Raw genomic sequence first — 22827 nt, 5'->3', positions numbered from 1 at the left:
TGTTTCTTTAAAAAATAAAATAAAATAAGGTTTCCTTTACACGTCTGAGGAAGTAGCAGGAATCTGCACTTAAAACAGACAGACAGACATTGGTAGTGACACACAAGGATGGGCCAGGAAGTGCTTTCAAGCAATGGAATACACTGGGCAAACTGTAAGTCTGGCACCACCGGGACACAACATGTAATTAAAAATATATTTATATATGTATACATATTTATATCTTGCATCTTCATACTGGTCCTCAAGGCCCTAAGAAAGGCTTCTCTTGAGGCAAGACCCCCCCCAATAGGCCATTAAGAAGGAGTTGCATTAGGCTCATGGTGCTCACGTAGCCATGGTCTCTGCCTCCTTAGGGGACACCAGCCCCTCTACACAGTGTTTGGGAGCCCCCGTATGGAGCCTACTCTATAAACCCAAGGAGGAGTCTAGGAGACCTCCCTACCATCAGCCTCTTTCTTCCTCATGGTCCGGCTTCAGTCTTTAGCAGATGCTTATTACACATGTGCGTGCATGGGCACATGTACGTACACACACACACACACACACACACACACACACACACACACACACACACGTAAGCACGCACACCACTGTATATAGACACCTGGGAAGCAGGCCTATGCAAGCACACTGTGGCTCCCCAAGGCTGCACGGGGAGCAGGTGCCCTTGGGCCTGGGCTGCCCAACTCCACACACACTCATGATTTCCCTGGTGCCTTCTCTGGGCAGTCCATCTGCCCTGCTCTTCCCTCAACACCTCCTGTGGGGCTTGCACTGTCCCTGGGCTCCGGGCTCAGCCTCACGGCTGGAGCGGGAGACGAGGCAGCAAGAAGCAGAGGAAAGAAAGATGGGAAGGAGAGGAAAAGGGAAGACATCAACGCGGGGGTGGCCATTGACCTCTGTTATTCCCGGCAGGTCCTTTTGAGGGAGGCCCCATGTTGGGACCTGAAGATTTTGGTTGGAGAGAGCCAGGGAGAACTGGGGAGGGAGCTCTCCCTCCCCTACCCACTTCCCTCTCTATTCTTCTAGACTTGGAACAATTAAGAAAAACCTTCTGTAGGTTTCACTTTAGGCACCCTGAACTGAGCTAGGAAGGCTCAAGAGCAGAGGTTCTCAACCTCCCTGATGCTTCGACTCTTTAATGTTCATGTTTTTCCTCATGTGGCGCGCCCCCACCCACCATAAAATTATTGTCGCTGCTACTTCATAGCTATAATTTTTCTACTGTTATGAATCGTAACGTAAATATCTGATATGCGGGCTATCTGACACGTGACCCCTGTGAAAGGGTTGTTCAACCGCCCCACAAAGGGGTCTCGACTCACGGGTTAAGAACTACTGCTCAAGAGCCTCCAAACATAGCCCAGGCACGACCAGTTCCAGTACAAGGAGCAAACTGGGAAGCCACTGGGCTTGGGTCATCAAAGTGTGCATTCCAGCTTCCCAGAGGTGAGGCCAAGGAGCCGCCGGGGCACCACCCGGAGACCAGCCTCTTGGACCACTGCCTCATCCTCTTCCCTAGCTGTTAGAGAAGGGGGTTGCTCCCTGGGACCCAAGCCTTCCAAGAATCCATAGCTTCGCTTCTAGCCATGAAGAACTTCATCTGGCTGCCTGCCTGGTCACCTGCCAAACTGTCCCAGTCATGACCCCACAGTTTGCCCTCTCCCCAGCAGCCTTGGAGGCAGGGCTTTTGGGTCGTGCCTGGGATGAGGTGAGGGCAAGGGCACAGACTGTGAATGAGGCTCCAAGTCCCTTGGAGCCAGCAGTGGGCTCTTCCTCCAACAGTTGCTTGGACCAGACTTGCATTTGGTTTTAATTTGCCAGCGTCGTTTCTGGCCCTGTTTGCCATAGCAGGGGCCAGGGCAGGTCCTAAGGCAGTCAAGGGGGGACAGTATCAGCCCTTTGGAAGCTAGCAGTGGACAAGACCAGAGGCACTGCAGGACAGGGGCCCAGGAACACAGGATTCCAGCAGGGACCCCCATTGGGGCAGAGGGTTCCAATTATTAGCTGGATCCTGGCTAGATTCTTTCCAGAGGGGGCAGGGTTTCCTCTCCCACTAATCAGGGGGATCCTTGAGGGGGGTGGCTGTGTGATCACATCCGAGGGCATTTTCATTGAGAAAAGAGACTTCAAAGCGACCGACTTTTGAAAAACAAAATAAAAGGGTTCAAGCTGAGCTGTGAGCCCCAGCTCCCTTCTCTGCCTTGGGGAGCAGCAGGCCCTGGGGCTGGAGGCCGAGGGTAGGAGGAATCCGAAGTTAGGAGGGTGGAGGTTAGGAGGTTAGAGGGGGAAAAAAGCCGCTCCCCAGCTCCACCGGGGCTGACAAAGGCCGCCAATTACGGGGCGGGCGGCTGGTGGGGACCGTGCCTGCCTTTGTCCTCCACAGACATCTGCTCCGCGTTGCCTGCTGCCAGTTGGCGACTGTGGCTGACAGCACGTGGGAACAATGAGAGCCGTCTCGACCCACTTTTTCAGCCTTCAGCAGTCCTGGCTGACCCAAGCGGTGGCCAGAGGTGTGGGAGGCTGAGAGGCGGCTGGAGACAGTGAGGAGAGGCAGAGATTCCTCCCATAAAGCTCTACTAAGGGGAGGTGGGGGTGATGGGTTGGAAGGTAGGGGGCGGGGAGGACTAGAACTGAGGAGAGCAAGGAGGGGAGAGCAAGGGCGGCGGGTGACCACCAGGACAAAGAAACATGCTTCTCTTGGTGGGAGCTGCCACAAGCTCAGGCTTGGGGGCTGCACAGGGGGTGGGGCGTGGGGAGTGGGGGGTGGGTAGAGCTCTTCTGAGTGAGCCAATCCCCTCCTCGGCTGGCTCCAGACTGGCCACCCTCCTCGCTGCCTGCCTCCCTGCTCAATTCGCTTTCCCGCCAGGGCCACCCCTGTCCTTTCGCCTGTCCATCTGGCCCCGTGCGCCAGGGCCCCAGCTTGCCCACGGGCTGCCCGCCAGGCCCCCTTGTCTGTCAGGCTGTCAGTTTCTGGATGGTCCTGTTGTAGTACTGCGTGATGGGGGGCGTCAGAGGGTTCCAGCTGTTGGCGTGGAGTTCGATGACCTCCAGGAGCAGGGACCTGGTTAGCATGGACTCTGAGGGGCACAGCATCTTATCTCGTGCGCTGGCTAGGAGCTCCGTCATCATCTCAGGCACCTGTTCCTCTAGCAGCCGGCCCGTGCTTTGTAGCTGTGGGTGAAAAGTGTGGTCAGGATGGGGCTTGGACCCCCCATAATATAAACCCTTTAAATATTTGGTTGGGTAGGCTGGAGGCGAGGATCAAAAAGATCCGAATTGTCCTAGGGACATGCAGATCCAGGCAGGACTAGCCAACTGTGAGATTTAACAACCATCTGCCAGCAGAAATGCCCGGAACCAGGATATTGCCTGCTGCCCAAGCCTGACAGCAACTCACCAGGAACTCACCTTTTGTGTCTTCTACCTCAGAACCTGCTCCCCCCCACCCCCCCACCCCCCTGCTTCTGCAGGAAGCTTTCTCAGCCTATAACTTAGAACCTCCCTTGACCCATTGGTCTGCTCCCTTGGGGGATCAAATATCTCTGTGAGAATTTCCATTCACCAGGGATAGCTCTGGAGATCAGTGCTCAGTGCCTACATGTGCCTGTGTGGAACATGAGGGAAGATGGGTCTCCTTTCTAAGCAAAAAACCTACCTCTAAGCCCCCGGAGCTGACCTCTACCCACATTTGTAATAAGAGATAGGAGAGAAATATGAACTGAAAGAGAAGGCCAGCTAGGCAGTCTTGGGAGACCCATCCATCTTGGGAGAAACAACAAAACAAAACAAGGAAGCAAACAAACAAACAAACAAACAAACAAACTACCCCCAAACCTGGCCAGGAGAAGCTCCAGTCTTTCTGGACTTCTGGTTAACAAGCCCTGCAGGACCCTTTCCATACAATCTGACCCTCACTGTCACTGCACCCTGGCTTGTCTTACCCGATTTTCTGGGCCCCACCTTTCCCACAAAGCCTTTCCTCCCTTCCCTCCCCTGATTTCCAGCATTACACACTTCCCATACACTCCCCAGCCACTGCGCATGTGCCCGGCCTTGACGCAATCTGAAGGAACAGAAAGAAGGAACCTCCTCCCATCTTTTCTTCTCATCTCCCCAAGCATCTCGCAGGTGCCCAGCTGGAGCCCAACCAATAACAGTCACGACCGTCCATCCAACCGAGGCTGCTGCGCAGGCTCTTGGGATCTGTAAGCTCCAGGGGTGTGGCCTTCGCAACTTGGATGGAGCTGCCTAAGCATATAGTATGCTAGCTAGCATGGGCAGGCTGGCTCCCCATGCTGGAAGGCCCCCCTTTCTCTGTGTGCCACCCTGAGTGACTTCTGGGCTATCTGTAGAGGGCAAATATCTGCCCCAAGGTCCCAGCCAGCCTTGGAAGGAAGATTCCAGAAGAAGTTTCAGCATTCAGTGGCTACCTCTTGAGATCAGGTATAGTGCCTCCCAAGAACCAAGTGAGCATTTGCCACCTTCTCCTGATTGCACATCACAGGAGTGAAGGGAAGTCTTTGCTAGGGGGCAGCCAGCCAGTCACCAGCAACGTCTTAAGTCATTTGTGTGGTATGCCTGATCCACATAGCAGGGGGTCTTGGGACAGGGAAGTGGACAGTGTCAGCCTGTATTGATTCCCTTAGAGAGAAATCCTCTACAAGCCTGGCTCCACAGACATCTCCGGACCAGTGGCTGCTCCAGTGACTCTTGCTCCACTCCCTCCCAGGCCCCCCATTCTGCCCCCCCCAACCAACTGTGAGGCCTGGGGGTTCATGAGTCTGGGATTAGGCCATCTGAGGCCGCTGCTCACCTCCATGGAGCAGCAGAGGACAGCGTCTTCCTTCACATCCTGAGACTGCAAGAGCTGTGGAAGAGAGGGCAGAGAAGAAAGCAGTTAGGCTGGACACCGGCAGCTCGCCCCTGCAGGTGGGCCATGATGGTTGGTTGTGCTCACTCCTGTCCTGGCTTTGATGCTCTTGGTGACCAGCATCTCCTCCACTGGCCCAGGAGCCAGGGCCAGGCTATGGGAGGGAGCTGAGCCATCAAACACTGTTCTTCATTGGTGCAACATTGCAAGCTCAACGCCAACTGTGAGTCATCCCCAGCGAGTGCATTTTAACCATGGCCACGGCCAGGCTGCTGTGAGCACATCTCACTAAGATTTCTTCCACCGATCCAACCTGTACTCTTGGACTCTCTCTTTAGAAATTGAGACACAACTCATCTAATATAAAAATTCACTTTTTTTTTCTTTTTTTGACAGAAGCCTCATGTAGCCCAAGGTAGCCTTGAATTTGCTATGTAACTGAGGATGACCTTGAAGTCCTGTTGCCTCTGTCTCTACTGCCCAAGTTTTGGGATCAGGGGTGTGCTCACCATGTCTTGATTTTCTTCCCCCCATTTGAGACAAGGTTTTGTACTATAGTGCAGGGTGGTCTTAAACTAGCAATCATCTGGTCTTGGCCTCCCCAGCGCTAGGATTACAGGTGTGGACACTACATTTGGCTCTTCCCTCAGCATTTTCAGTGTAGAACTGCATGCCTCACGTGGATCAGTTCTAGTTCCAATCTCTGTAATAGTTTGTCCTTAGGAGACTCTAGGCCACCCCATAACCACAGACCTTGATGTCTTACCCTCCCTACTCTGGCCCCGCCCACACATGACTCAGATAGGCCTCCCTGTAGCAGCCTGGTGTGTAACTGATTGCCTATCCACTTGCCACTGACATCTCTTTGTGGTCCCTCACATTTATCTCTCCTGGTGTGCCTGATGTCTTACTCCCTCCATCACAAATGAATCTCTATAAGATCAAAGCCTCATTTGTCCACCTTTGTCCCCAGCCCCTGGCACAGGTGCTTAGTAAAAAGAAAATATTTGCTAGTAAGAGTCGTTGGGAGGCAGGAAGATAGGCTGCCAAGGTAGCAATGTCTGCAGAAGGCAAGAGAAAGGACAATTTGAGAGGCCACTGCCTTTGGGGCATATATATATATATATCTTTTTAGGAAGGTAACAGCGAGGGGGATGTGAATAGCACTGGCTCGCACACCTCCCCTGTCAGAAAGGACACGGTGCAGAATTACAACAGATGCTGCTGCAAACACACAGCTCGCATGCCCGTGACATCTAGGGCAGCCGTTCTCAATCTGTGGATTGCGCTGAATGACCTTTTCACAGGAGTCACATGTCAAATATCCTGCAGATCAGATATGTACATTACAATCCATAAAATTAGCAAAGTAACAAAATTACAGTTATGAAGTAGCAATGAAATAATGTTATAGTTGGGGATCACCACAATATGAGGAACTGTATTAAAAGGTCACAGCGTTAGGATGGTTGAGAACCACCATTCCAGGACCACATGGTGACAATCACCAACTTCGGAGCCTCTGAGCCAGCGTTATTTCCAGAACTTTCTTCTGACCATGTACCTACACACTTCACACAACATACCCATTATCTACTTCTTTCTATTAGAGCAAAAGACTGATGGTAGCGTGGCCACTTCCTGATACGTCTGCACAGCGGACTGTGTAGCATACAGCAGCCTCTTCCCTCCACACTGGTCTTTGCTTCTGGAATTCTCTTGACTTTTATCTCTGCCAGGGTGGTGTTCATCTGTGGGAAGCCTGGGACACAGTACAGTGGGATGGAAAAGGAGTAGAGGAATAAAGGATACAATGTGGGCAGATGGCAGAGCCTGCGTCACTTCCTTGGGACAGGGAAGACTGCTCAGGACTCCCAAGTAGAGCTGTGGGAGGGTTCCCTCTTCCTACCTTATCTCTTATTTGGCGGTTGGGAAAGTCTGTGCTAAGCCAAAAAAAAAAAAAAAAAATCACATTGTGAGATAGGCCCTGTCACCCAGGCCCGCTGGGGCTTTCTCAAGGAAGTTACTGAGGGCTGTGTTTTTCCTTCTCCCATCTTCCCCATTGCTGCATGCTGAGAGTACTTGAAGGGAAGCCGGGGAGATGCCCCAGGCAGGAAAGCGCTTGTCTGACAAGCACGAGGGCCTGGGCTGGATCCCTAGAGCCTGTGTAAGAATCCCAGGTGTGAGGGGGTACACTCACAATCTCAGCCCTGGGGAGGCAGAGACAGGAAGATCCCCTGGGGTTCGACGGCCTACTGGTCTACCTAACTAGTGAGCTCCAGGTTAACTTAAAGAACTTGCCTTGAATAATAAGGAAGAAGACACCTGTCACTGAACTCTGACCTGCTTAGATGCAGACTTACTTCTTGGTGATACCTGTTGAACGTGGGTCCCTGGACCCTTTAGAGCTGAGCGCAAGAGGTCAGCCTCCTCCGTTGACTTCTGAGGGCCTTGCTCTGGCTCTGTGGATTGTCAGGAAATCCCCACCTGCTGTTTTTTGTGCTAAGAAGAGAGTCACCTGGCCCCTTCAGTGAGGGCTTCCTCCCTGGAGCCCCTTTTAATGTACCCTCCAAGGTTGCCCAGACCTGTCAGCGACTCCCTTTGTGGGTATCCTAGACAGCTTTCCAAGCACAGAACCTTCTCATTCTTCTATCTGGCTCAGTGCCCCATTTTTTCCCCAAGTCTAGGTTCCCAAAGGGACAGCTAGGTTTTGAATAACAGAACCCTGTTTGCATATTGAAGGGCCAAGCATTTCTCTCATTTATGTGTGTTCTATTTGGGATTTTTCAGGAGTCGGCTGCTTGAGCTCAAAGATTGGTCTCAAAAACGAGTGGCCACTTGAACACACATAATACCTGTTCTTTGTGGCTATATGATTGACAGTAGTCAAAGGCAGAGGGGGAAAGGATAAACAAATGATTCATCTACACAAGGGAATAATATTCAACCCTAAAAGGAGTTGTGACATGCACTATCACTTCAGCGGACCTTCGAGACACTGCTACATGAAAGTAGCCAGGCGCAAAAGAACAAATACAGCATGGCTCTACTTCTATGAGGTAGGGAGAGGAGACCAGACAAATTCACAGAGAGAGAAAGCAGATGGTAGCTAACAGGGACTGGGGGGGTACAAGTGGGAGTGGGTCAATAAAGACAGTTTTCAATTGGGGAAATATAAGAAAGTCTCTGTTGCTGGTAGGGATGATTACAAAGCAATGGGAACAGGCTTACTACTGTAAAAGTATAGTTAAAATGGTAAATATTATGTTATGTATATTTTACTACCACCACAACAAAAAACTGGCTATTTTTAAGGGGGAAAAAAGATAGCAATCAGAGACAAACTCTCTGGGAGAATCGACTGTCCTTCTGAGCCACTGTTCTTAGGAAGAAGGGTTCCACCAATGAAGGACCAGCGTGGTATACTCTTGGGGTGAAGGTATGGGTGGGGAAGAGGCCGCCCCTCACCCAACTCTTTGGCATAGAGAGGGATGTAGGCGGGCTGGGGCAGGCAAGCCACCCGCACCCTTGCACCATGAAATGTATTTCTTGGACGAGAATCCAAGGCAATTGTACGAGCCCACACAGTGTTTGCTAGGAAGCGAATACATTCCTGTGCTATTGTCTCTGCCGGAGCCTTGTTGTGGGCACACCCATCACATCCTCCCTCGGGGAGAAGAAGCTGAGGTGCTCCAGCCAGGCTGTGGGAGGCCTGACAGCAACTAGAGAAAGAGCATCCCTGAGTCCCCCAGGGAAGGGCCACGGGGCACGGGCATGCTGCCCACAGCGTGCCCAGGATGGAACCAGGCTGGCTTCGGGATGCCACCCAGCAGGGAGAGACAAGGTGCTGATGGAAGGAGGTGTGGGGCTGCCTTGATGTGCTGGTAGCGATGAGAAAGGAAATCACAGCTTTGTGTCTCACTGGTTAGGGTGTCAACCCCAGGCATGCTAGTCAGACCTTCCTGACCACCCCAGCTTTCCACAAGCACATTTTGTAGTCTTGGGGAACAGACCCAGCTGCCTCACACACTATGCTTACAGCCAAAGTGCACTCTGACCCTGTTATCAGCAGCACTGGTTCTGTGTGGGCTGGGGGTAGTAGGAGGGTGCAAGATAAAAAAGTTTATAGACTATCCCAGCACTCAGGAGGCAGAGGCAGGAGGATTGCTGTGAGTTCGAGGCCAGCCTGGTCTATAAAGCAAGAATAGGATAGCCAAGGCTACATAGAAAAACTTTGTCTCAAAAAAAAAAAAAAGTTTACAGACTAGAGTACACTGGCCATCTTGCTGGAGACCAGAGCCCATCAGAGCGCCCTGATTGGCTGGAATGACCAGAACTTGTAAGGACAAGATCAAAATGTGGAAGTTGAAGGTCAGAAAGATTAAAAAGGAGATCAAAGGATTGCAGGTGGAGGATACCTTAGGGACAGGTACAAACACTGACAGTGGAAAGAAAGGAGAGAGAAAAAGAGGACACAGCCCCAGCACATGGTACTTGGGTCATGGATTGTCGCGTTGGGGACTTCACATAGCCACCTGCACTGCCTTTCGGTCACCAGAGCCTGTCTAACCTACACTACAGCGCCTCTGCTGGCTCTGGACCCGCATCACAGCCAAGTCTAAAGACTACACAGGAACTGATACTCACAGTAATGACCTTGAGTCATCGAGAAGAGGGTCAATTACGTCTTGTTCTCTCTGTTCAGGGAGGCAGATAATCTACCCCAAGAAAGGCTATCATCAAAAAACGTGCAGCAGTCTAAGAGTCAAGATCTTCCCGTCACTAAGTGTCACCCAGGGCCTGTCACTTAATCACGCTGAGCCTCAGTTTCCTCACCTGAGAACGGGGATAATATCTGCCTCCCTGTTTTGAGAGTCAACTGAGATAATATATGGGCAAGTGCTTTGAAAAGAGCAAAGCCTGGTTCAAGCGTAAGGTGTTATTACTATGATTACATTTATATCTTTATAAACATATATCTCCCCTGCAGATCCCAACACACTTTGTGCCCTCGTGACACTCTTGTGGAGACAGGCAAAGGCCACAGGCCTTATTATCTCTACTTAATAGACAGAGAAACGAAGCCTTGGTAGTTAAATGGCTTGCATAAGCCAGACAGACAGCGAGTCTGAGCAGAACTGGACGGCGCTCAGAGTCCTGGGTCAGCATCCTCTTCCTTAGACAATGCTTTCATTTCTTCCAGACTAGATAATTTTTAGTCTGATAGCTGGAACTCATAATTCTTAATTCTGCTGACAGGTGACAGTAGCCAACCTGGGCTTTCACGGCACTGGATTGATCTTTGCCCGTTCTTTGATTGCACTGGTGACAACTGTTTATTCATCAGTTCCCTTTTTCCTTTCATCCATCTGCTTACCCACCCTTCCATCTACACGTTGACCCAAACGCCCCTCCATCTGCCCATTGCTCCACACAAGCCGCGTATCCACACAGACACGTACGCACACAAGCATGCATCCTCCTATACACCGGGGATCAAGGAACATTCACTATATGCTAAACATGGTGTAAACACAAGAATAGGGAGAAGACTTCTGACTCAGCAGGGAAGACTAGGAGACTTTTGCCAGGTATGTGGGGGTGGAGCATGGGGTGCAGGGTGGTAGTGGGGACTGTTCCTGGCATTTTGCAAAGAATATCCACAAGCTAAGACGATGAGAGAGGCGTGTTCACGGATGCACTGGCCGTTATGCCAACAGTGTGCCAAGATACCTAAAACACACAGGGCAGAGGGCAGGGAAATGGGGCATGACAAACAAGGCCAGGGCCAAACACTAACGGGATTTAGATGCTGTGCTACTCAAGTTTTTATTTTGTATTTTTTTGTTTGCTGTTTTGTCTTGTTTTTAATCTCAAGATTTTGGAGAGCCCCTGAAAGATTTTAAGTGGGGCATGGTGGTGGTGGTGGGGGTAAGGGACGACTAGCAGACGATATTTATATTTAACAAAGGGCCTTTCTTGCACAAAGTAGAGAATAAACAAGAGTCAGGAAGCTTGGGCTGGGCCTGGAGGCAACAAGCACAGTAAGAAACTGTGGTGGCTTGGATTGAGTCGCACTGAGGAAGGTATAAAAGGGGGAGGGGGGGCGATCATGTTAGAGAGAATAGATTTACAGCAAGCATGGAGGTTGGGTTGGGGGGGGGCACTGAAGCTGGCTGCACGAATGGCAATGCCACCGACATTATAGGAAGGCAGGAGCTAGTGAGCTCAGTGTCAGGAACGCCAAGTTCACGGTCCCTAGGAACGGTCTGGAAGATGACAAGCGGGAGAGTGGCTGCCTGGCTCTGTACCCAGGATCAGTCAGGGTCATTAGGTGTGAATGAGGGGACCTGGAGAATACATGAAATGGGAAGAAGAGACGGTGAGGGAGGGGGTCTGCTCTTGGAATCAGTAATTGCTAAAGGATAAGAGGATGGGCCCTAGGGGGAGGAAGAGAGTAAAGTGGACCAAGAGGAAGTAGCGTCATGGAAGGCAAGATTTCCAGGAAGTACAAGGTCAACAGGTCAAATGCTTGGAGAGGTCAAGTAAGATGAACAATGACCACAGTGCCATGGGTTTAGTGATTAAGAAAGAGGGTGCCCTTTGCCAAGATGACATCAGTGTGCGACAGAGGCGGGGAGAGCCTGGGGCCCCCGGGGCTGAAGAATGGGAGGGAGGCTCAAAGTACACATAGGAAGAATATATCCTTGCTTTCTTTCACTTGGGGACCCCCTCATCCGTCTCTTCCTCTTTTTCTCTCCGGCCTCTCTTGTTTTCCTTCAGACCTTGCCCACAGGATATCAAGAGAAAGAGCGGCGTTGGCTTGACAAGAATGTGTACGGAGGCAGGGGGGATCTGTAACCTGTTTAAATGTTTCAGATTGGACCAGGTTGGGCAGAATTGGGAGAGAGAGGGATCAAGACAAGATCAGCCTCGGATAAGAGAAAGGCTTTCTCCCTCTGAGAGGCAGGTGGGGCAGGGTCTGTGTAGCTATCTATGTAGATGCTTATGTTGTCCCCGCTATGGGTAGGGCTAGAGTTAGCGTGCCACATGTTCGTTTGTTAGCGTTGTCAGTCTGTGCGGCTTGCATTCAGATACCCCAAAGAGGTATCTGAATGTCACTTGTCTATTAGCCTAACAAGGAGTCTTGGTAGGGTGGCCGGGGTCAGATGTCAAGGAACTGCATACTTTTGCCCTCACGTTCAGTCCAAGGCTGTGCCCGAGGCCTGGCTGCCAGCCTCTAACGGAGGCGAGCAGACACCCTAGCTGCGGACCAGGCGCCCAGTGGGAATTATTAGTTTCCTTCTTGCCGAGCTTGCAAACCTCCCCTACAAACTGGCCACACTAAATGTCACACGGGGGCAGTCTTCATGCCACAGCTGGCCCCCGAGAGTGGAAATGTAATCTGGGGCCCTGTGCAGACATTGAATCCTTCTGTAGGACACAGAGCCAGGGGCCACAGCTCCAGTGGCTCGTCTTGGGGCCAAACCGCAGTCAGTGGCCTGCATGGGAGAGAGCTCTGTGTAGAACCTCCCGCAGCTGTGAACTCTCAGGACCCTGGGGTCATCTGTGGAACCGAGGAAGTCAGCCGCGTCTGTAGTCAACACCTTCCAGCTTTGCCCGTGGTGCCCGTCCCACTTCTTTCTAGAAGCTCCTTGTCTTTTCTGTTTTGAGTCACCCCATCATCTACTCATCTTGCTTCATGGGTAGACAGGAGACACCGGAGGTAGTCTGAGGGTTCCCCTTTTCGGGGAGGGGGCGCACCTCCCCTGTAACCTGCTGTACATTTTTGGTGCTTGGTGTACATTGTTTAACCCCCCGCCCCCACCGCCGTTAGACACGGCATGATTTCTCATGCTAGAGGGGCAGAAACAGGCTAGAGGCAAAATAAGTTCCCTGAGAGAACTCAATAGATGAGAAAATGAGATTTGAACCCAGGTCCAGTCTGGTTTCCAAGTCAATGCAATTTAAGTATTGTTATCCAGAGAGTTACGCAGAACTAGGCGGGAAGGGTAGGTGACTGCTCGCCTGGCTTGCTTGGCATATTCTGTTTTCACCTGTCACGTGGAAGCAGTTGGCGACGATGACAGCCCCTCTTTGGTCAGGAAGACAGGGCAACTACTTCTTTGATGGGTTTAGAGGTACCACTGATACAGTGGACTCAGAGTTCCTGCCTCTCTCTGCGGGTGAGCACAGGGATGGGGAGGAAGGCCTGGGGTTGCCAACACGCTGTCCCTATTGCAGAGTGTTTATCGTTGAAGGGAGGAGCTGCTGGACCCTGGGCCTCACCTGAGCCTGCCTGCCAACCTCTTCCTGCCCCATCCCTGCTCCCACACAAGAAACAGTGAATTGGGATGGAGTCGTGGCAACTGGTACATCACACATGGCTCTTTGCTGCAGCAAATAAAAGAAAGATGACAAGGAAGACTTCCTCCCTGATGCCTGTAGGGCAGCTTAGCCTAGGGAGCCAGGCACAGGGGCCATCCCTGACCATCACCTCATATTACCCTCCAAGGAATGGAATAACTGCAGCTTGCATCTGACTCAGCACCCAATAGTTCTCTGAGTCAGGGAGGGTTAAGGCTGGCTGGGGGCCAGGCCTGGGGCTCTGGGTGGGTGGCCAGGCTCCCCAACTAGGGCCAGAGTGAGAACTCCTTTAAGTCTGTCTCATCATGCAGGGACCCTGGGAAGAACAAGAAAAAAAAGCAGGGCATGCTGAGGAGGAGAGCGGGGGAGGGGCACATGGGCAGACTGCCCTCTGTCCCTAGCTGGGCCTCCTAGCCTCTGTCCCTCACCCCCCTCCCCTCCACCCACCCAAGTCCTGGACTTGACCTTGCTGGTTTTGCAGGGAGGGTGTGACAGCCTCTGGGTAAAGGGACCTAGCTGCTGCAAAGGCATTTTCCGCTCTCTAAAGTAAACAATCAAACAGGAAATTAATCGAAAAACCCACATCAACGGAAGGTTCAGGTTGTGATTTTCACAGCCCCAGAGCCAGGAAATTCAAGGTTATAGTTTCCATAGCAACTTGCCTGTAGAAGGAGTGACTGCTGGGTTGGAATAAGACCTCAAGGAGTCAAGTAGGCCAGTCCTCTGCCTCTGAGGAGGAGCATTCCCAGCAGCAAGTCTGAATGACTTGGGTAGACTGCTGATCTGAAGTGAGGCCTGGTGCAAGGGGATGCTGCAAGGATAGGGTACTCTCGGTGTTCAAAGTACAGTGCCTGTGGGAGTCAATGATCACAGACCTCCTCTAGGCTGCTGTACTTACAGCTTATGAAACGGGAAAGATACTCAGAAAGGTTCGCCTACCTCACGCAGTGGCTGTACTCATTCTCAGTGGCTTTTCCGCACGCACAGCTCCCTGGTGCATTTACTGGCGTCTCTAGCCCACCCATTCGGATCTAGACTCTTTTCATTAATGACCTTGGACCTATTCCTATGGCTGTGTCTCTACTGAGGAACATCTCATTTGATTGACAGGCTCAGAGGCTTCCGAAGGAGCCCCCAAGATAGCAAGGATACTCTTTCCTGTTCCAGACCCTTTTTGCTGGGTCAAATATACAATATTAAAATGCTAGCTCTATGCACCTTCATGGCTCGGGGGATGGTAACAAGGTACTTACCTTCCCCTTCAAGTGGGGGTAGGAAGGAGCTGGGCATTTTGGGTGGGGTTTTCTTTTGTTGTGTACAGAGGAATCTCCACTTGACAGGAAAGGACAAGAGGGCGTTGGAACTAAAGCTCTGGAGGAAAGAGTCTGGAATCTTTCCCTAAATGTCACTGTCACGCTGTCCTCCTGCTGATATGGTCCCTGACAGCCCCCTGGCTTTACCATGGGACCCAGGAGAGGGACACTTTCCAAGCTGTAGCTTCGTGGGCACCGGGCCTGTGGCAAGAGGGCACCCAGCCACCTGTCCAGCTGCCAGCCTGGCTCTGGAGCCAGTGCCTGAAGTGAGCAGGGCTGGGGTGAGTGAGAAGCGACGCCTGCCCAGGAGACGCAGTGTCTCCCTGATTTCCTAACAGGCCCAGTGCTATGCCAGAGCTCGGTGGGCAGCTCACCAGGTCCAGGCTCAACTTGTGAAACTGTCCCTTCCTCTTATGGAGTGAGCTTCCTGGGGGGTGGCTGCGCTGCTGCTGTCTAGCTACCAGAGTCCCTGGGTTGCGAAAGCATTAGCCAGGTCACACCTCTCGTCAGGCCCCCTCCTCCCTTCCAGCATTCCCCTTGTCCCCGTGCAGCGCCTCAGAGACAGGCTGTCCCCTTGAGGAGCGTGAAGGGCTCCTTTCGACACCAGACACATAGACTGAGTCACTAGAGATGGTGAGGAGGTAAGTGTCAACAGAGTGCTGGACCTGCAGCAAAGAAGGCCATCACCTGTTACAAAGGAAGTGGCTCCCCGTGCCTAGGGGCCCTATCTCAGAGATGGAGGCCCAAGATAATGTGGTGGGGCTGCTCTATCCACCTCCCCGTGTACCCAGCAGGAAGAAGCTTCTTAGAGGTTCTTTGTGGTAGGCCTACACCAACACTTGCGAATCTGTTCTTCCACTGCCAGGGGTTACACACCCCAGTTCAGATTCTATGGGCAGGGGTGGGGATGTGGGGGTGGGGGTTGGGGAGGGTGACCAACAAGGACCTTGAGGAACAGACGCAGTTACATGCTGTCCCGTTCTTCTGCCATTGAGTGTGTCATTTGGGAAAAAGGCAAAAGCAATAAACTTTGTTCGAATTATTCTCTCCCATGTATCAATATTAGCTTGCTGTATTTCAGAGTGAAGGTAAAATGCCAGGTGGTGGTGGCGGCGGTGCGCGCCTTTAATCCTAGCATTTGGGAGGCAGAGGCTGGCGGATCTCTGAGTTTGAGGCCAGCCTAGTCTACAGAGTAAGTTCCAGGACAGCCAGGGATACACAAAGAAACCTTACCACAAAAAACCAAAAATTTAACTAAACATAGAAACAAATGAACATAAAGCTGGACATGGTGGCTTATGTCTTTAATCCCAGCACTCAGAAGAGGCAGACGGATCTCTGTGAGTTTGAGGCCAGCCTGGTATATACTTCAATCTCTAGAATAGCCTGGACTACAAAGAGAGACCCTGTCTCAAAAAAAAAAAAAAAAAAAAAAAAAAAAAAAAAAAGGCATGAACATGAACGCCAATAGCTATCTGGATCCTGGTCACAGGTGTGGCCTTCCTGTGATGGAAAAGGTATGGAGGCAGGAGCCACACTGCAGAAGCTGGACTGAAGGCTGTTCCTTAGGTGACAGAACCCAGTCAGCTCCTTGCTGGGTTAGCATGTAAGGCAGTCACCAAGGACCAAGTGGGTGTGACAGCAGGGTCTGGGACAAGTGCTCTCTGTTAATGTTCAGAGAATAACAGGGCTGTGCTAAGGGCATAATTAGCACTGTGCGCAGAGTGGCAGGCACCCAGCAGAAGGCCAGACAGGCCTGGGCTGAGAAAAGGGCCTGGGGCTACTTGGGGACCTCAGAAGGGATTCAGTGAGGACTCGGCCAAGTCTCAGAGACCTAGAGATAAGAAACTTTAATTGGCACCTGGAAATTTGTTTGGCTTCAGAGCCTCACCCTTAGCAGAGTAGAAACTTAATAATGGGGCCGTGCTATCACAGCTGGGGTAATCTTTTCAGATGAATAATCCTCAAGTCAATATTACTTTTTTTTTCTCCCTGCCTTCTTTCTGTGTTCAACTGACTGTGTCTCAAGGAGATAAAGTGCTCAGGTTGGCATTTCTGCTCCCTGGCCCACTTCCATCAGGGCCTGGCTTCTCCTCGCTCCTCTTCCAGACCGCCTTCTAGGCCAGCTTATCTGTTCGCAGGCCCGGGGAGCTGTCCACCCTGGCTTCATCTGCCTCCAGCCTCCGCCTGCCACTCCCTCTGCCGAGCACACCTTCCGTACTGCCTCTACTTCCCAGATTCCTCAAGACAACCGCACAACCTTCCCCCTTCCTTTCTCTCTACCCACTTCCCTCCTCTTCTTTTCCCCCTTCCCTCTGTTTCTTGAAGTCTTCCTAAATGCTCCCCCAATGTCCTTGGCCAGAGGCTGACTAGTCATGGCCCTGGAGGCAACTATTTGGTTTCTCCTAGCCTCTGGTATCTGTGTAGGCTGGATTTCCTCACATTGCTCATGGTAGGTTTGTACCTAGCTGGCCCTCTTGGGAGACTAGAAGATTGGATCTGAAGAAAGTTTGGATTGTCTGGGGCAAAGATACTCCAAAGTGCCCCTCAGTGACCAAGAGGCTTAAGGTATGATGTCCTGCCTTCAACTTCTCCACAGGTAGGAAAATGTATATATCTACCCATCCATCCATCCATCCACCTACCCTCCCCCACTCAACCACGTATCCACTCAAACATCTATTCATCCACCCACCCACCCATCCATTCATCCATCCAAGCACCCATTTGTCCATCTACCCAATCACCTATTTGTCCATCCATCCGACAATCCACACACCCATCCACCCATCCATCCAATTAAGAGGTCCAGGGCCCAGCAGACGGATGTTTGGAATGCAGGATATAAAGGCAGACTGACTGATCCTAACCCTAACTCAGCCACTTACTTGGGCTGTACAATTTATGGTCACCTCTTTGTGTCTCTGCTTTTGAATCTGCAATACTCTCTTCTTTTGTGGATTGCTGCAAGGATGAAGACAGACAATCCACACGAACCATTCGGAACAACAGCTGGTGTACAGCAAGCTCAGCTCTGCCAGTGGCAGCTCAACACGCATTACCACTAAGTGGACTGTGTGGGGCACAGGATGAGGGTGTGATGACAAGCAGAGCTCGTCTCACCTGAGTGGAAGAGGTGGCTCAGGGGAGTCTTCCTGGGGAGAGACCGTTCTTGGGAGAGCAGGGGGTAAGTGGGAAAGAAGGAAGAAAAGAGTATTCTAGGCCAGGAGGCTTCTCTCACACCAGTGGTCTACAGCATTAGCAGAGGAGATGGAAACAGGGCAGGGGGCAGGGGGCTGGAGGAGGAAAACATGGTTAGAATTCTGGCTGATACCTCAGGTGGAAGGTACAGTGACCTAGCTGAACCATAAAGAGAGAACAGAGTGACCAGATTCAAGGTGGTTGCAAGGGTGGTCCACAGCCCCTGAGATATGGCAGGCTCAGAATGGGATAGGGTGAGAGTCAGAGACAGCTTTGGGCTTAGCGCAGCCAGAAGTGTGTGGCCCTGCAAAGAGGTGCCGATTTGGGGAGCAGGAGGTGGGTCCGTTAGGCATTAGATGTCTGAAGGGGTCTGTGGACAGGCCGGGGTGATGTGTTAAGGAGAGAGATGGCCACAGGTCTGGCGGCACAGATCTGGAGTTTGTGAGGGTAGAATCTGAGGGGCTATTGATGCCGAACAACTCAGGGATGGCCCCTCTTAAACCACCGCAGCTATGGTTGCCCGGTCCCTTGGCCAATCCTTCCACTTCTGCAGCCTCGAGTCAAGTCTCCCATACTGCACTTCGTGCTCTGAGGAGAACACCTGTGCCTACCAAAGAGTGCATGCCTGAGTATGTACACACACTGCTTGCCTATGCCTCTGCTTCAGAGGTGACTAGGAGGGGGACTAGGTTCAGGGAGACACACCAATCCACTTTCTTTCCATCTGCATGCCGGCAGGTGTCTGGGAGGTGAGAGTCATCTGGGGGTCAGGAGGGAGGAGTCAGGGAGAATGCCCACCAGGGTTTCTAGCCTGAGCAAAACTCCATGGGTAGGGGCTACATGGACCACCCTGAAGCTGTCCGGAGAGAGGACCTAGCTGAGCCACTGGAGCTGGAGCTCAGGGATGATCCTGGCTGGTGAGGCAAAGGGAAGTCCTCAGCATAGAGGAACCTCCAGGGCACCACAGGCCCTCAACCAATGACGTTATTTAGACCACGGCACTCAGCCATAGATAACCGACATTTGTATCATGTATCCTCTGTTGTGGTCGTTTCTTGTGCAGAATAGAATGCTCTGCAGCGCCTTGACTTCTACCCACCAGATACCATCAGAAACGCTTAGTAGTGACAACTCCAAAATATATCCAGACCTTGCCAAATACCCATAGTTGAGAACCACAGCTGAACAGGGTGTGATACCAAGTCCACCCATGCCCTTCTGTGATCTGCTTTTCACATGGGCACTGCTCTACAGAGCTAAGAACGGTTTTCACAGTTCTTTTTTCTTTTTTAATGGCTGAGGAAAATGCATTCAGCTACAATGTAAAAATTATATAAAACACAAATTTGAGTGCCCATAAAAAAATTGTGCTGGAATTAGCCAATGCTCATTCATTTACATTTTCTTCACAAGGCAGGCATGGTGGCACATGCCTGCAGTCGTAAGGAGGGAGAAGCAGGAGGGTTGCTGGTTCAAGTTTAGGCTAGGCCATGAAGTGAGTCTCCAAGCAACAACAACAATGACAATGATGAAAATCTAAAATGCATCATCTATAGCTGCGTTTGAGCCAATGAATGACAGTTGAGCTGAAGCCAGAACAGTCCTACGGCATCGGCAAACACAAGTAAGTAAGTATCCCTCATCCAAAATGTTTGGGATCAAATGTATTTTGGATGTCTGATATTTTATTTTCTTCCAGAACGTGAGTATTTCATATCCTCAAGTTATCTTGGGGATGGGACCCAGGTCTAAACACGAGATTCATTTGTTTCATACATATACTATATAGACACACAGCCTGGAGATAATTCTATAGAGCATTTAAAATAATTTGATACATGAAATAAAGTTTCATAGTATGGAATTTTCCACCTGTTGGCTTCGCGTAGGTATACAAACAGTCTAGGAATTTGGAATACTATGGGTTTTCCGATGATGGATGCCTAACGCATATGCCAGACTTGATAGGTTCAATGCTGTTGGTAGAAACCATTCAGGGAGACTGCATGTAAAGAGATTGTGCTTTTGAAAGTCCTGGTTCTAAAGGAGTTGCCGGAGGGGAGTGAAGGCTTAAGGGCAGGTTTCTCCCCTTGAACTGACTGATGTGGACAAAGCACAGCAGCAGGGCACGTATGTGATGTAAGAGATAAGGGAGACTCATCAGAGGGGACCCTGGGAGGAAAGGAAACAGACTGGCTACACGGGAGACATCGCCCTAGTGGACAGACACACACCTGCTGGCACCAGGAGGCAACATGTGGGCTCCTAAGAGAATTAAAGCCAGCCAAGGTTATGCAAGCAGACTCAGATAGCAGTTGGGTTGGGCAGGGAGACACTTAAATCTGGCTTTGGGAGTATTTTTAAATCTTACACTATTATTTGCGTTTATGTATAAGTGACTTTCTTCAGCTCTGTGCTAACTTTATAGTGAAATTACACAGAAAGTCTGCAAAGGGGCGATTTTGTAACATTTTAAAAAACTTTTTCTCAGTTGGACATCTTTGAGAAGGCTTTTTATTTCAATGTAACACATGCAAAAAATGTGCCCAAATTCTAAATGTTTGGATGTATTTTCATAAGGGGAATGCCAGGTCAAGAAATGGAACCAGAGTTGCCTCCTAGGGTCAACGACCCCTTCCCTTAGGCCCCTGCCACCTGCTGAGGCTGCCCTCTGCCCTGCATTTGGAAGGCCCAGCTCTATACTGAATCTGAGGCAAGCACACTGATGCTAACTAAGGGCTTCGGTGGCTAGTCCCTCACCTGGGAGCAGTTTCCAAGCCCCACCTGCTCTTAGCTGCTCCACTCCTAGTGTTTTCTTCCTGGCATCTCACATCATCAGATTTTAGGGACGTGGGGGCAAGGTAGGAGTTTTAGTGCTGGTATTTTTGGCTGATGACAGAAATTCAGATCAGAATGAGACATCTCTAAAATGCCCAAGGACACATAGCGGGAGGGCAGGAAGCCAGAGCCTCTCAACTCACCATGGATATTTTGGTTTTCGGTCCTTTTTTTCCCCTTTGGTGCAGGGGAATCTGGGAATGGAAGCCAGGTGCTGCATGTGTGAAACAGGTGTTCTGCCTAAACTACACCACTCAGCCCCATGTATAACTTTCTTGGCAACATTGTACCCTTTGAAGATTGATGGAAACTAGCTACTTCTCCCAGAAAAAAAAATGTACACGCACAGGTTCATGGATGCTTATATCCAAATTCAGTGGAGGTTCCCAGAACCCGAGGGCCACACAAAAGTACCAAATATGTGAATTTAACACTTCTCACACTAAGTCATCTGTGGAGACCCTTCAGAAGCATGGTGAGTGAGTGCCCCACAGGGCCCTCAACACAGTGTTGGTCTCCTGTGTCACCGGGAAGGTCGCGTGCCTTCTCAGTTGAATGGTTAAGGGATATGCCAGGATGACTGATAAAGATATAACACTGTTCTTTACTATGTGTTAGACACTTGACCAGTTTGATTCCTTTTTTCTTTTTTTCTTTTTGGTTCTTCAAGACAGAGTTTCTCTGTGTAGTCTTTCTTGGCCGTCCTGGACTTACTTTGTGGATCAATCTGGCCTCAAACTCACAGAGCTCCACCTGCCTCTGCTTCCTGAGTGTTAGGATTAAAGGCGTGCTGACACCTAGCTGACAAGTTTGATTTCTTGTTCCTGAGAGAGCTAGTTGGATACTAAGCCCCTCTCTCCCTCTACTGATGGAACAGAACTTGCCCCAGACCCCAGGGCACATCAACAGTGTGCAATCTCCAAATCTTGTTAGTCTAACAATCTGATGTCCTGTCGTCCTTCATTCTGTTGCCTTCCTCCCAGAGAGCACTTTCAGCTTCCTTCTGGCTTCTGTCCTGTAGATCCCCACAGCAGGCTGGAGTTTTCTCATGAAGATAGTTCAGTGTACCTAGCTTCATTTATGGGAAATGACTCACCAGAGCCCTGCGATGCTGAGACTCCAGAGGACTCCCCCCCACCCCCCGTGTGTGTGTGTGTGTGTGTGTGTGTGTGTGTGACAGCAGGCTAGATCCCCCTGTCAGTGTCTAGAAATATATAAAACCCATCTAGCTCTGCATCCTGGGATGAAGGAGCCCCTGCCCGAGTTCACACACAGTTCTGCCACCCGGACCTTTGTCATCTATAAACCGTGGGTGGAGGCTGGACAAGATTATGGTTCTAGGGTAAGGTACTTCTTGCTATGGCATCTGCATGCTTGGGAACCTGGAAATTCTCCCTTATGACAGCAATTCTCACTTTAATGTGTAGCAAAAAAACTCCTGAATGGGGATTTCCCAGTTGAGAACCACAGATCTAGAGCAGGGTCTGTAAACTACATCCACCAAGCAGAGCTGGCCAAGGCCTGTTTTTCACAGTTCATGAGCTAAGAACAGTTATTATATTTTTAAATAGTAGGGAAGAAATTTAAAATCCCCCTCCTTCAAAAGACTATGCTGTGATGCATACAATGTATCCTCAATTCAGATTTCAGTGTCCATGAATTAGGTCTTACTGAAGCACAATCTTTTAATTTTTTTAAAAGATTTCTTTTATTTACTTATTTGATGTATATGGGCACTTCATCCATACCAGAAAATGGCATCAGACAGTTGTGAGCTGCCATGTGGGTGCTGGGAATTGAACTCAGGACCCTTGGAAGAGCAGGGCCACTCTCCAGCCTCCACAGTCATTGTTTAAGCTGCTCTTGGCCCACAGGGAATATGATAGTTCCTCGTTCTACCTCAAGGCACAGGGATGTGGCTGAACTTGATTTTGCCCATTGGCCCACAAAGCCTAAAAAAGTATTCACTGGATGGTTCTGTGGCAGAGATGTTGGTAGGCTGATCTATGGGAAGCAGGGAGGTGGAGGTAGGAAAAAAAACCAAGCCACCTGAAGCTTTTTGAACCCAAGGGAGCCGTGCTCCGGGCTGATCAGCCCTCAGCCTTCTGCGTGTGGCTGCCCTGAGGGTGCCCTTGAAGGCTTCTACTTAGCAATCCAGAGATTTCTGTGCCTATATGCAAACCCGAGACTTCACTTCTAGAGTACGGGCCTCGGTTCGAAGCCCCCTGCCCT

The 22827-nt window shown here is 50.7% G+C and overlaps 1 protein-coding gene across 4 annotated transcripts in view; it reads right to left on the bottom strand.

Annotated features, from left to right (window-relative positions):
- Positions 1-543: 543 nt before the first annotated feature.
- CTIF (cap binding complex dependent translation initiation factor) overlaps positions 544-22827 on the bottom strand; it is a 258794-nt gene continuing 236510 nt past the window's right edge. For all 4 annotated transcript variants that reach the window (XM_084780989.1, XM_084780992.1, XM_084780990.1 and 1 more), the window contains exons 11-12: positions 4820-4873; positions 544-3177 (exon numbers count right to left, since the gene is read on the bottom strand). In XM_084780989.1, coding sequence (XP_084637115.1) covers positions 2962-3177; positions 4820-4873 — 270 coding nt within the window. In that variant the 3' untranslated portion in view covers positions 544-2961. The remainder of the gene's footprint in view (positions 3178-4819; positions 4874-22827) is intronic.

Source organism: Acomys minous (assembly GCF_964271855.1).
Source record: "Acomys minous genome assembly, chromosome: 4".
Classification (NCBI taxonomy): Eukaryota; Metazoa; Chordata; class Mammalia; order Rodentia; family Muridae; genus Acomys; species Acomys minous.
This window is presented reverse-complemented; position numbering and strand designations above follow the sequence as displayed.